This window comes from Diprion similis, chromosome 6, assembly GCF_021155765.1.
Source record: "Diprion similis isolate iyDipSimi1 chromosome 6, iyDipSimi1.1, whole genome shotgun sequence".
In the NCBI taxonomy this organism is placed as follows: Eukaryota; Metazoa; Arthropoda; class Insecta; order Hymenoptera; family Diprionidae; genus Diprion; species Diprion similis.
Genome location: NC_060110.1, coordinates 22,625,717 through 22,638,412, shown reverse-complemented (window position 1 = coordinate 22,638,412; position 12,696 = coordinate 22,625,717). Strand labels below are relative to the sequence as shown.

At 40.3% G+C, this 12,696-nt stretch overlaps 1 protein-coding gene across 1 annotated transcript; it reads left to right on the top strand.

The window, feature by feature from the left end:
* Window positions 1-805: 805 nt before the first annotated feature.
* LOC124406707 (serine-rich adhesin for platelets) lies at window positions 806-3,839 on the top strand. Its single transcript, XM_046882233.1, has 5 exons — window positions 806-1,115; window positions 2,268-2,660; window positions 2,832-2,990; window positions 3,317-3,578; window positions 3,617-3,839. Exons 1-4 carry the CDS (start codon window positions 1,052-1,054, stop codon window positions 3,517-3,519), a joined length of 819 nt encoding a protein of 272 aa, XP_046738189.1. The 5' UTR covers window positions 806-1,051; the 3' UTR covers window positions 3,520-3,578; window positions 3,617-3,839.
* Window positions 3,840-12,696: the final 8,857 nt, after the last annotated feature.

Sequence of the window (12,696 nt, the reverse complement as noted above, 5' to 3'; positions counted from 1 at the left end):
TCGTTACATGATTCTGACGATTCTATAGAAATTTTCGCCAACATAGTCATGCTAATTCCTACAGTTTTTGCTAAAACGCAACGCGGCATGAATACCGCATGAAACGTGACTCTCGTGATCACAAATCTGCGTAATTCCGTAGCTCACTGTTGGGTAACTTTCTCCGGGAATTCATCACGCGGGATGTTTCGGAGAAGAAGCAGATTCCGCACGATCCTTTCTCGTAGACGCAGAAATTTCACATAAGATTTTTAATTTATTCATCCTTAGGTCGGATTGCTGGACCCGAGAAGTCTGAAGTGGTTAGATCACTCGATGGGTAACAGATTTCAATCGAGAAAGTTATCGCAAACGGCGATCGGCGAGTTGTTATGATATTTCAACGATCATTCGGTTTCCATTTGCCCTATGCAACGGTTCTGGAATCAAATACTTAGGTGTCTCAGCAGCAAAAGTATAATTGCGCAAAGATCGCGCAGCAAGTAACGCAGAGAAATGAATATCTCAAGGGTAAAGAGGCGTGGGAGTTCATATGTCAAGGCGAATAACGCTCATTTTTGCCATCCGAGATCCCGGAGTCACTTACGTGTGAACTGCCTCGACATTTCAATGAGCCAGAAATTGTCGAGTCGAATGCATACGCGGAATAAAATTGCGCCAAGACGTAATTAATTGTGATACCGAATTGGCGACAAATTTGGCGAACACGATCGTCACGTCTAAAAATACAAGGATCGTATCATTCGATCATTTGTAATTTTGCCTGAATGCACGCGGTTTTAGTATCGACCTTGATGAAAGTATCAACGCGATTTCGAACGTCGTCGTTATTGCCGTATCTGGCGAGCTGGACAAACAAGGGTGCAATACTCAATTTCTTGTTTAGCCGTAATCGCGCCTCACCTAGGCAATGGTATTGATCGAAAACTGATATCGCTATATCGTCCGAAGGTTATCTCTGGGCGTTTGACGATCCGCGATAAGTTTCGCTGCGCCCTTTACTCTCCGAAATGCAGATATTCCATAGACGGGTTTCCAGCCGCACGCAAAAATGTTCGGGAACGGAGTCACTCGCTCGTTATTCTTCATCAGCGTCATTTCAATCGTACACAATGGTGAGTAAATCATAGGTGAAATTTTATAATTATATTAATCGTTCAAAAATTTTTGGGAGTGACTCTCTGCTGGTTTAACGACGAATTCAGAGGCGTTTGGTACTTGGAATGAAATGTTTTTCTCTATGCTTTGTTGGTATTAGCAAGTTTAATGAACGATATTTCAAGACGAGTTTAAACGACTCAGAAGCTATAAGCGGATATTATTTATGAAAATGGAGGTCGGACGGAGTCTTCTGTTTCCTTTAACAATTGTGGAACGAATATCGAAAGAGGCAAAAGAGGTTTGCCTGAAGGTATAAGTTAATTTAGACAAATAGCTGGAGAAATACATGTTCGTTAATATTCCGCAGTTATTTTCTGAAGGAAATTGGTCAATTAACTCTGTCAGATTAACGAGAAAAATAAGTAGTAACGTGAGTAACTGCCTTTTGCGATTTATTTTAGTTCCGTCGTTATCAGTAATTGGCGATTTTCATACATATTCAAAATGAACAATTCATCATTTTTAGCATTACGATTCATCTTTGGTAAGGCTTTAATTTAATTTTCGGACTTATTTCAATATTCGATGCGTTTCTAATCTTTGAAGAAAAGCTATTGGTGTACATGAACATATTATAGATAACTATTTTTTTGAAACAGTCGTTTTGACGAAGAAAGTGCTCTTTCAAAATTTTTAATTTTCATCTAAATTGGTAATTTCTTTATTTCTAAATAAGGACATCAACAATATTCGGTAGACGATGTATTGATATGAATTTTGCAAAGCGTGAACCTTCATTCAAGTGTCGCAGACTTTCTCTCTCTCTCTCTCTCTCTTCAATATTTTCTAAAATTAATACATTTCGCAATATGTGCGAATAGTGGATCTTTAGTGACGATTGAATTTCATTGTGATTACAAAATGGCCGATTACACGAGGCGCAGGTATCCACGCCTATAACGGTATAACAGAAGTGCGGTAGTTCTGATAAACGGGAAAATTTAGTTCACGTTTCACGTAAAGATAAAGTGATCGATAAGGGCGTAATCATTTTGGGTATCGAGTGGAAAAAATTCAACAATACACTCGTACCGGAAATGAATAGTTAATAGCCTCTTAGTAATTTCTCACTCACCGCAATAAGACGGAAACATTAATTTGTCCAGGAAATTCTCTGGAATGTTACGTCTGCACGTCGCTCGAGGACTCGGCGTGCACTTCGTCCTTATCTGGCCTAACACCGACTACCTGTTCCTCATCGGGGGCTTCCGGTTTGACCACGACAATCGTCACCGAAAACTCGAGCACGGCATCGATCACCGCGGAAACAACGACCTCCTCGGATACTGAGACCACAGTGACGACGGATGCTACTTCCGGTTCATCGACGGACACCACCTTGGCAAATTCGACGCTGAAACCAACGACGTTGGTAACGAAAACGGAGGATTCGGTCTCGACGATTTCGGAGACAACAACCCGCTCCTCTATCTCAACAACCGTTTCCACTTCGTTAGATACAAACACAACCGTGGAATCAACGTCAAGTGCATCTAACGGTAGGGTGAAAATACGCTTCAATCAATCGCTTGCTTATCTTACCGATCGATTCGTACCTATGAGTCACGATTACGAGAATACTTGCAAAAAAGAGAAACGAGGGATCAATTGTCTCTTGAAATTGACTTAAAAACTTTCATGACTTCGGATTATTTTCCGATGTTTTTCAGAGAGCACTTTAACGGGAACGACGGCAACTTTGAGCGCGACGTTGTTGACGGTGGATGGAAACGCCAGTGGATTACTGGAGTCGGGAAAAGGCGTGCAAGTTGTACGAGTGCTCAGAGATACTGAGGAAAGTTTTGCTTGCTACACGCTGACGGTGGTTGGTAAGTTGACTGTGATTTCAGGGTCAATTAATTGCACTCTGACAGAATGTGTCAGCTGCGAAACAGACTCGTGGGCAACCCTTAGAGCTTTTACCTTTTTACTAATTCCCTCGAGCTTTCTTCCTGAGAGTGTTTTTTCAACACGGCTTTAAACACCGGAGTGTAATCCTTATTTCCATATCCTACAGTCCTTGCGTCACCCTTTCAACTCGCGTAGAGTCACCACTTTACATTTTCAGCGTGTGAATAGTCGAAGGTGTGCCCTTTTTTCTGTGAATTTTCTACACGTCTGGGTTTCATTTGATCCTTTTTATCTTCATTTCTAGTAAACGAGACAGAAGTGATCGACCGAGGCTGCGTGGCGAAGGATTCGACGGCCTGCGACATCTTGCAGGAAGCTAATTATCCCAGCCTGAGTTTGTCAAGTTGCGAAACTTGCACCGAAGACGGTTGCAATTCTTCCGGGAATAATTTGTCCGGAATTTCATCAGCGTTTGTATTGTTAATCATGTTAGTATTTACGAGATAACCTGCTCATTATCTTTCAGAGCATTTCAATACCTTTCAGTTTAATTTGTTCTGGCCAAATTTCATGTTCTTCATGGACTCCCAGTCAGCGTTTATTCTTTTGGGAATTAAGTTTCTCAATTCAAAGTTACTTTCAGAGGAGTACAAATTATCACATAATATCGTTAGTATAATTAAGTATTCCTAACTCATTCCAGCTTTATACTATAAATTCAAAATATGCTGCTTTGTTCAACTGCATCGGTAGTCGTAAATACTTGTAGGTATATGATCAAGGATCATTTTTATGCGTAAAAAATATCGACTATTCTCTGAAATTAAATTCTATATACATACCAACAAAAATCCTTGGTCTCACGCTCTCTAATCCACCAGTAAGTATCATGACTGATGTTGAAGCGATGCAGGAAAAAATTGTCTGGAATTTGAGATGGGACGAAGAAAGATTGAGGAGTGTAACCGATCCGTAAATTCGAGTAATATAATATTTGTTCGGTAATAATAATCCGAGCAGGAAAGAGATAATTCAAGTAAAACCACGACTCAATCGAATAACCCGGCTATTTTCATCCAGGGTATATTTTTTCGTATGTTTACCTCCTCAGATCCATCGTTTGGATAAAGATTAAAGTGCCTATCGGACGTTAAGTTAAGGCATAACCACACCGTATCGCGCTACAACGCGATGGGCAATCTCCCTGATGGAACAACGGTATATGTAGTGTGTCTAGATGCTTATACATCACTCCCATTACGATATTACCTCTTGTGTAACGGACCGACGCGCTTTACATCCACCTCCATATTGTGTAGTCTATAAGCTAGACGCAGTCGCCGATAACGAGACGCCATTAAAAGAAATATCCATGGCGATGATTGAATATCCCATAAATTCCCCAGCTGCCAGGGTCAATCACTCGATATCTTACTTCTCACAATCAGTCATACTTAACGATGTAATCATTCCGCAGTTGACATTCGGGCTTGTCGAAGAAACGGTGCACAAAAACCATCGCTAAGCCACTGAATCCAGGGAGACTTCGAAGAAAAGTTTTCCCAACAGTCTTTCCTTATTTAAGCTCGTTTCAAGTCAATTTCAACGAGTACAACGAAGACGTAGTTCCTGAAATGATTACCCGACGTCATATCGGTCATTCAGTGTTCGATCCTGCACGTGGGTGCGATATTTTTCCTCGAGCAATCGGTCCATTTTAGTTTTTGCCTTTGGTCACGTCCAACATGGGCGTAGTTCCACGTGTGTGAACGAATATATGGGAGCAACTAAACGAGAGACACGATACTCACCGTGGTTTCGATTCGCGATTCCAGTTTTGTCGCGGCGTCGCGAAATTGGCCCAGATTCTCAAACGCCGTGAAGGATAACGCGCCAGGAGGCCAATCCGGAACCCGGCAGAACCATTCCATTCAAATAAGATCCCCTCAGTGAAACGCGAGTGTCCCGCATTGCAGATTGATTGCGCCTTGCGGCTAACCACCTTCACACTCAGGACTCAACAGGCCTCGTGCGACTTGGTCACTGGTTCAGAACTTCCAAGGCGTCACACTGCTTTACGCACTGGAATAAACGACGGGCCTGCTTTTCCTGCCAGGCAATTCGTTGCCACCTAGTTTTTCTCGACTCCTAATTTCTCTTTGGTACCTACACTGACTTGGTCACCAGGAACTCATTTTTGAACTCTTAGTACTGGGAGTCTCTCCCCAGTTTTCATCTCGCGAATAAAACTCGGAGAGAGAAGAGAAGCAGATTTTTACCAAGTGGATACAACGGCAGCAAAAAGAAAGAGCAAATGAGTATTGGAACGTTAAGAGTACGCTGTAAAATGTGGCTCGAGGATTCTGTTTCTAAGAAACCGAATTCATATAAGAGACCACGACTGCAGTGATTATCCAGGTGAATACTTATTTTCTCACTTCTTACCTGCGGACTCTTGATGGTTAGACGAAGCGTCTTTCGTTTCAGGATGACCTGCACAAGTTCCGATGGAAGTATCTTCGAAGACGGTCGTTGCACCTTGGAGGATACCGCAGGCACGAATAGAGGTAAATACGCGAAGGTTAAATAATCTGCATTACCATCCGAGGCGAGAATCGAACTGCATAAGAGCTGTGTAGCTCTGCGAATCGCATGAAAAAAGATCTAAAAAAGGCTTAATATTATGGAAAATACGTTCTTCCCATGGCGCAGCGCGCCCGTTATAAGTGTAACGGTACGAGGCAACGTGATTTTCGTTGGTTCCCATGTACTTCGTCTGGCACATTTGTTACAGACTGATGCTTATGATACTTTCTGGCCAATTTTTTGGCTCGTCCATCTTCAACCACCATCTCCAGCCACGTGTTGTGTAAACTCTTTGATGATGTTGACGTAGTTTTGCATGACATCGGCCAAACGGCAACCCCAAATAAGGAGGGCATGTCAGGATGAAATGAAACCGGACCTGCATACATTTATCCAAGAACCTTTTCCCCAACTAGCCTTACTGTATAACGCATTGTTGTGTTTTCCTGTGTAATACACACATCGTCCACATAGCAGGATATGCCGGACACATGGAAACGAGTAACTGTATCCTTTCGAGGAGGCAGATTCCCTTGGTTACTCTACCGTGAACGGCAGTACCACCCTGTGACCATCCAGTCTGGCGTGACTCGTAGAATTCGGATACGAGTGTAGTGTAGGATGCTGTTTGGAGAACGATGGAACTATAGGTTGTAACACTTGGATTGCAGCTCTTGTAAGCTTTTGTTGCAACGGGTTAGCTCGTTTTACGTTAGGAAGAAACAGGAACACCGACGATTTCTTTTCACACGTGTGTTTTATCGTCCAGAAAAGCTCTTGCTGCACTTTTCGCGAACACTTGAATCGTCTTGAACTGCAGATAAATTTATGCCTATTTCTGTGTAAAAATTTGTGTACGGATTCTTCAAAGCTAACGGATCACGTGAGTTACTTGATGTTTATTTCAGATTCAATATCATCTTTACGAATCGAAAATACTTTACTACGAGTCATATCCCCGTTTATGAATTATTGAAATCACGTGACAGCTAGTAAAATGTCGGAAGTTGAAAGTTCGGTGCTTAAAGCCGTGAACAAGCGATTTCTTCCGTGTGAAATGTGGGTTACATGTGACGTCGAGGGAAAAATTATGATCGTTGCACAAGTCATGCAGTTTGTATAAAAGCCAGAAAACACATTTACCTCGTAAAAATCAACAGTGATACGCCATTGGGCATGATAATGAGAACTCAAGCGCAACATTTTACATATTTTTTGCGGAAAAAAACAAAAACAAACAAATGTTAGACCCTGCATAAATGTTGTTACCAAACAAATTCTATATCCCCGTCTTACAACAGTTCCTAATAGTTTGGTTTTCGGTAATCCATACGTCAATTTTCGTAGAATTTGTTGTAATTAATGTCGACCGATGAAAGTGAGAATATTTTTCGTCTTGGTGCTAATTAGACCCTATAAATGTTGATACATGATGGTTGAATAATAGTTTTTCAATTAAGATACAGCCTCGACAGAATGGCAGACCTAGTTTGTAAAATTTAAAATGTTGAATTGCTTGCACTCGCTAAACTTACATGATTGAGAAAAGAAAAGAAGAAAGAATTCCGAATATAGAATTGTTTTATAAGCTGCGTCGCAAAAACTTGTCTAACTACATAAACATATATATAGCGTAGTCAGAAAATTAGTGTACAACAAATGGTGGATAATTCTTATCAGCTAAACAGTTGAAAACTCGCTACATCGATAGCGATGATAATTAATCAGTCCTTGGTGTTTTGCAAGTTTCTGAGATAATCTCGTTAATAGCACCATCTCCAACGGATAGAATGCAACGCGGAATGAATTTCTCGGGAGATGATTACACAGTCACGTGAGTGTATGTGTGTGCGTAGAGAGAGAGAGAGAGAGAGATACAGATATAGATTCTACAGTGTGGGTATAGAAACGTCTTTGTGCTTGTTTATTGTTAATTTATTCAGTCTCTGTACATAATTGTAGTGAACGAAAAGCAGCAGCGCGTCCTGTTTTGTCTTCGACACAGATTAGGTACAAGGGTTCTGGGTGTATTTTCACCGTGTGGGCGTAGGTATTAATGCAAAGAGCTGCAGCAGCGCGAGTAATCGCAAACCCTAGAATGGTATCCTCTTCCAAGCTTCCAAGCTGATAATAATCGATAGCTGTCCCCGATTCATGAGGCCTGGATTAATCAGGCGTGTTCCTATTACACTGTGCGAAATCACGTTGCATGTTCAAAGGGAAAATGTGACATCGTTATGTTAATACTGCAGTTTGTACCTTGAGGTGCGAAATTGTTTTCCTCGCTTCCTTACACGCATCATATGAAATAGCATTAGTCGTACTACCTACTTTGCAAATTAGAATAACCACACGTTCCCGCATTCGGAGCAGAATAACGGAGCATCTTCCGAGTCTCAATTATACATGTGCATAGCTCAGAACGTGACGGAGAATTAAGACTTTTTAAAAAATGATAAGAAAGAAAATAAAATAAGATAGAATAAATAAAATAGCAACTCGTAATTGGCAATTATCTCACGCGCCGAGACGCGTGGACGAGTTTGTAATACCCAAGGTAAAAAATGATCTTGGAATTAGAGAGATTTTGTAACAAACCAACCGGCGAGAGTGCGCCAAGTGAAATATATATTTATATCCAGTAATTTACCCACTGCCTTGAATTCTTAATTACCAAAACGTATTCGTAATTAAAAAGCTGCAGGCTTCATTGCACATTCGCTTGGAAGATTAATTGAATTTTACGGGAAGCAATTACTCCGCGTGTGTATAATGCAATTATTGCCGTACCTTCATTTCCAAACTCGGTTCTGTGTCTGTCTGTACATGGTATACACATGATCTCCGCGTGATTTACGAGATCCGTAGCCACACAACAAAATAGCGACGTTCGTTATGACGTTTTGCCGATCGAGCAATCAGTTTTTTTATTAAATCTTGTCGACGGCAATTATCGCGACGCGCTATTAATCCGAAGAAATATTGCACGCATATTGTATCTGGACATCTGGACATGAATGCACCATCATTGAAAATTAACCGCTTCTCTCAACCTTGTTATAATTATTATTTAATTTTTTATTCGTCATTTTTTTTCTTGTTTGTTCTCATTGCTCATTATATCAACGAACAATCACTGACGGTCTAACGGTCGCCACATTCGACTCTCCAATCGGAGTTTAATGAGCTCCGAATCGGGCCTTGATGAACCACTCAACCCCCCCCCCCCCCCCTCCCCCCCGCCCTTAATTATTAACTTGCAACGAAAAAGTATGATGAGTGAGTAAATAAATTAATGAATTGGGGAGTATTTAAGTATGAAAAATTTATTCGCATCGGATTCACTCGCAGCTGGAAATGAATTACTTAATCATATACTTTTATCATATCCTTACTCATATACTTGGAAAAAAAAAAAAAAAAAAAAAAAAAAAATAGCAAAATCTGAAGTGAGGAAAATTTGAGGAAAGAAATTCCTGAAGAATTCGAACCTGGATGCCAGTGTGAAAGCTCTGAGCGAACCCCATCAGGAGAGCAGAAATCTGATTACAGAAATGTCGTGAAATTTCAATATTACGGAAGAGTGATTTTTGTGGGGCTTGCTTCGCGTCTAGGCTGCATCAGGTTTCTCGTTTCCATATTTTATTCCCGTGTGTACGAGAATCCTGCGCGATTTTGGTCAAGGTGTAAATAAGGGCAGAGGTGAATCGAGATTAACCCGCGAAAAAAGTGTTTTTTTTTTTTTTTTTCTATCTGCTAGACGTAAAAGTTTCGAGACGTCGTGTCGAGGTCTCGACCCTTTCGAAATAAAATTAGCTAAGCCCAGGCGAGAACTGCTGGATAAACTTGAAAAGCCTCCGCCACCCCAAAAGAGCTTCCACGAGGCTAATGCCTGTGAGAAACAAACCACGCCGCGAACTAGCCGCGAAAAAAAGTCCAAGGACGAGGTGAAAAAAAAAAGAGTTGAGAATAAATTCGCACACAGTTAAGCTAGAAGGAAATTTTTTCTCCACTCGGATTTTTCGAAAGCTTGAAAAATCTTATCTCAAATGCGATCGTTCCGCCTTAACTCGCTCGTTAAAATCGTGTCACGGTCAAGATTTTCTACCGCAAACTGCTATGCAGGAGAAAAAAATTTGCGGTATAAATAGACACGTGAAAAACGCTACCGATCAGTGCGAAACTTGCTGTTTAACATTACACCTGGTATAAACACATTAAACAAACACAAACGTCTTCGTTATGTCGAGAATTATCCACGCATTTTTTGCAATTATATTCTCCGCTCGCAGGGCGAGGGTGCGAAAAAAGGGTGAGGCTATCCTCGTCAAACGCGTTCGTTATTCAAAAGGATTAAGTCCTCTTCTCCCAGGACTCAATGCTTCGGCGTCGCTCTGACGCCCAGAAATCATCTACGTTCGGTCGGTCAATCCCAGCAGACGTTTTACCCGGCGCCGAGTCATCCTCGTGCCTTCAATAACGGCAATAATCTCAATTGAGAATGACTGGCTATACGAAGTCCGATGTCCTTCTGTCTCCACACGCAAACACTGTGCGATTGTAGAAGAAGAATGTCGACAGCTTATTTTTTTTATTAAAAATTTTGCTATGTCTTTAAAACATTTTTGGATGGTTCGAAAAAACGACTATTTTCCATGCTTTTGTACCCGAGAAGTTAAACCGTTTTTCAACTTTTTTATGACCTGTTTTCGATCCATGATGTGCGATTTGAGAAGCGAAGTGAAGATGCTTGAGTAATTGATCTTGAAGCGACCAGATTCCTTTCCTATTCCTATAACTCGTGAAGAATTGGCAGATAGATTATATCTAATTCACACGTTTCATCGCTACCTTGAATGTTCGATTACACTTGTATTACGCAGCATCGACATGCGTGAGAATATTTTGCCGTAACAGTAAACGTTGGCGGCTGTATTTGCATGCAGAAAAGCTATAATCGTACATTTTATTGGAGACAGAGGTGAAAAAGAGACATGATAAATCATCGAAATAATGACGGTGGTGAAACGCTTCAGTCAACACGTGGGTCGGAGGAATTATAGGCACATAATCCAGGCCAAGCCACGATCGAAAAACACACGCTTGACTGTGGTGGTGGTGGTGGTCTGTCATGACTTTGTCAGCTCACGAGTCAGCAGATTCAAGTTCTTCGTATCGTCGTTTTGTTCGTAATTCTCTCCTCGTGTCTTCGCGCAATCAAGTGTAAATCATAAACGCCTTACTTAATCATTTTAACAACGCGGTGAAAATTATTGCCGGATAATTTTATCAATTATTTATTATTCAGAAGCCGTAGCACGATGATCTAGGTTTATGGACGAGAACGAAGTGTTAGATGCTACCAAGTATTTTCCTTATTATTCATCGGTAGCAGTTTCATTTTGTTAGAGGATGATACAAATCACGATTTTTTTCACCCTTGTAATTAGAAAACAAAATTCCGTAAACTTGAGTGTAGATATGCCGATAGTTTAGATAAAAATGTGATTCTTTTGAGAGAATGAAAGAGCAGTTTTTTTTTAAACTACAAGATAAGAAGCTTTTTGTAAACAATACTCATATCGAATGTAATTCTTACCATAAATGTAGCAGACTTTAATCTGCACACAGTAGTTTTCACTATTTTTAGAGGAAATCTATTTTTTGCTATATATATATATATATATATATATATTTTACAAAAAAATTTGATGTTTCCTATTTTTCCTGCAGTTTTGAGTAAAATCTTCTCTTTTATTCCCTCCTTGTCGTTTTAGTTTTCATCGTAATGAATCGAGTTTCCCTACTTCGTTTTGTTTTATTTCCACCGACATACACGACGATCCCACATATAATCGTTGATTGTTCAACGCGTAATTATCAGCGGAAAACGCGTCTGAGCACGGCGATCTGCAGGTGGGCTAGAAGGCTGGCCTAATTCGAATGAATTCACCGAGCGCACTGAGCCGAGTTTAATTAACAAAGCAGCTCACCGAGCTGCCCACACTCTTGAAACCGCCTACACACCTTTGGGCTACAATACTAGGTCGAACTGATTATCAAACGAAAGTAAAAAGCACCTTTTTGATTGTTTTTGCGCTCGTGACACTTCGTCATGCGGGTGAAAACACCAGACCGGCATTCCCCAAAGTCGATGAACAAACGGAAGATGAACCTCTAAAAGAACAAGCGGCTCTAGGCTGTTCACGAACTTCCCGTTTTCACGCTATAGGTTCCAAGTTAACAGGAAAAAAAATATCAACTTTCAATTAGAATTTTTAACTACAAAGTCAGATTCGTAATTAACGGTTTAAAATCTCTGGGGAACCATATTACATGGAAATGTGACGATTTTTTTGGATTTTGGATCACTATAATGAATTTATTAATACTAATTTTGAAAGTCTAAGTTTGGATTCGTTATCGGTGACCCAAGAAACCTCCACTTATAAATTCTTATTAAAGCCTGAATATTTGTAAAAAAAAATTCCACTATATTGCATTCGACATTTTGGATTTCTAAAATTCTAAGTTAGTCATAGTACCAATTTTCCTTCGAATTCATCCATCCATTCTCAAGATATTATCATTTTCATTATATTTTTTGGAATTCAGGCTGAAAACCCAACTTTTTATTTCCGGGGTAATTGCAATAATTTCTTTTAGTCTCTGAAAAAAGAGAAACAGGAAGTTAAAAAGGGATTTCGAGGTTGTCAGTGCTAAGTGTCGTTGAAATTTGCGAATATTAAAATCAGTTGGGTCGGTAAAGTGCAAGGATTTTCACAAATCGGTTATCGCGTTTGTCGGTCGTTAAGTTGGCTTGCGGCTACATAAGTTGTACAACTCATGCGTCGTACAATTGACTGCAATGACGCATTCGGCTGCGGTTTTAACCTTGAAAAGATTCCCAGCAGCTAGAAATTTCTATAGCAATACAATTTTGTACGTCGGTATGACACATGAGTTGAAGGAAAAATGAAGAGGCAATTTATTACGCAACTCGATACTTATTACTGTAAACTTCAACAGAACTGATTAATCGGAATTACTTGCGGACATTTGACGATTAGCGATAATCGCGTGAGAAATTACCCATGG

What these genes read in the sequence shown, in the direction of transcription:
- LOC124406707 (XM_046882233.1), top strand. Translation starts at nt 1,052, where the DNA reads ATGTTCGGGAACGGAGTCACTCGCTCGTTATTCTTCATCAGCGTCATT. An exon ending in CATTTCAATCGTACACAATG is followed by an intron (nt 1,116 to 2,267) that starts GTGAGTAAATCA and finishes TAATTTGTCCAG; the next exon opens with GAAATTCTCTGGAATGTTAC. An exon ending in AACGTCAAGTGCATCTAACG is followed by an intron (nt 2,661 to 2,831) that starts GTAGGGTGAAAA and finishes GATGTTTTTCAG; the next exon opens with AGAGCACTTTAACGGGAACG.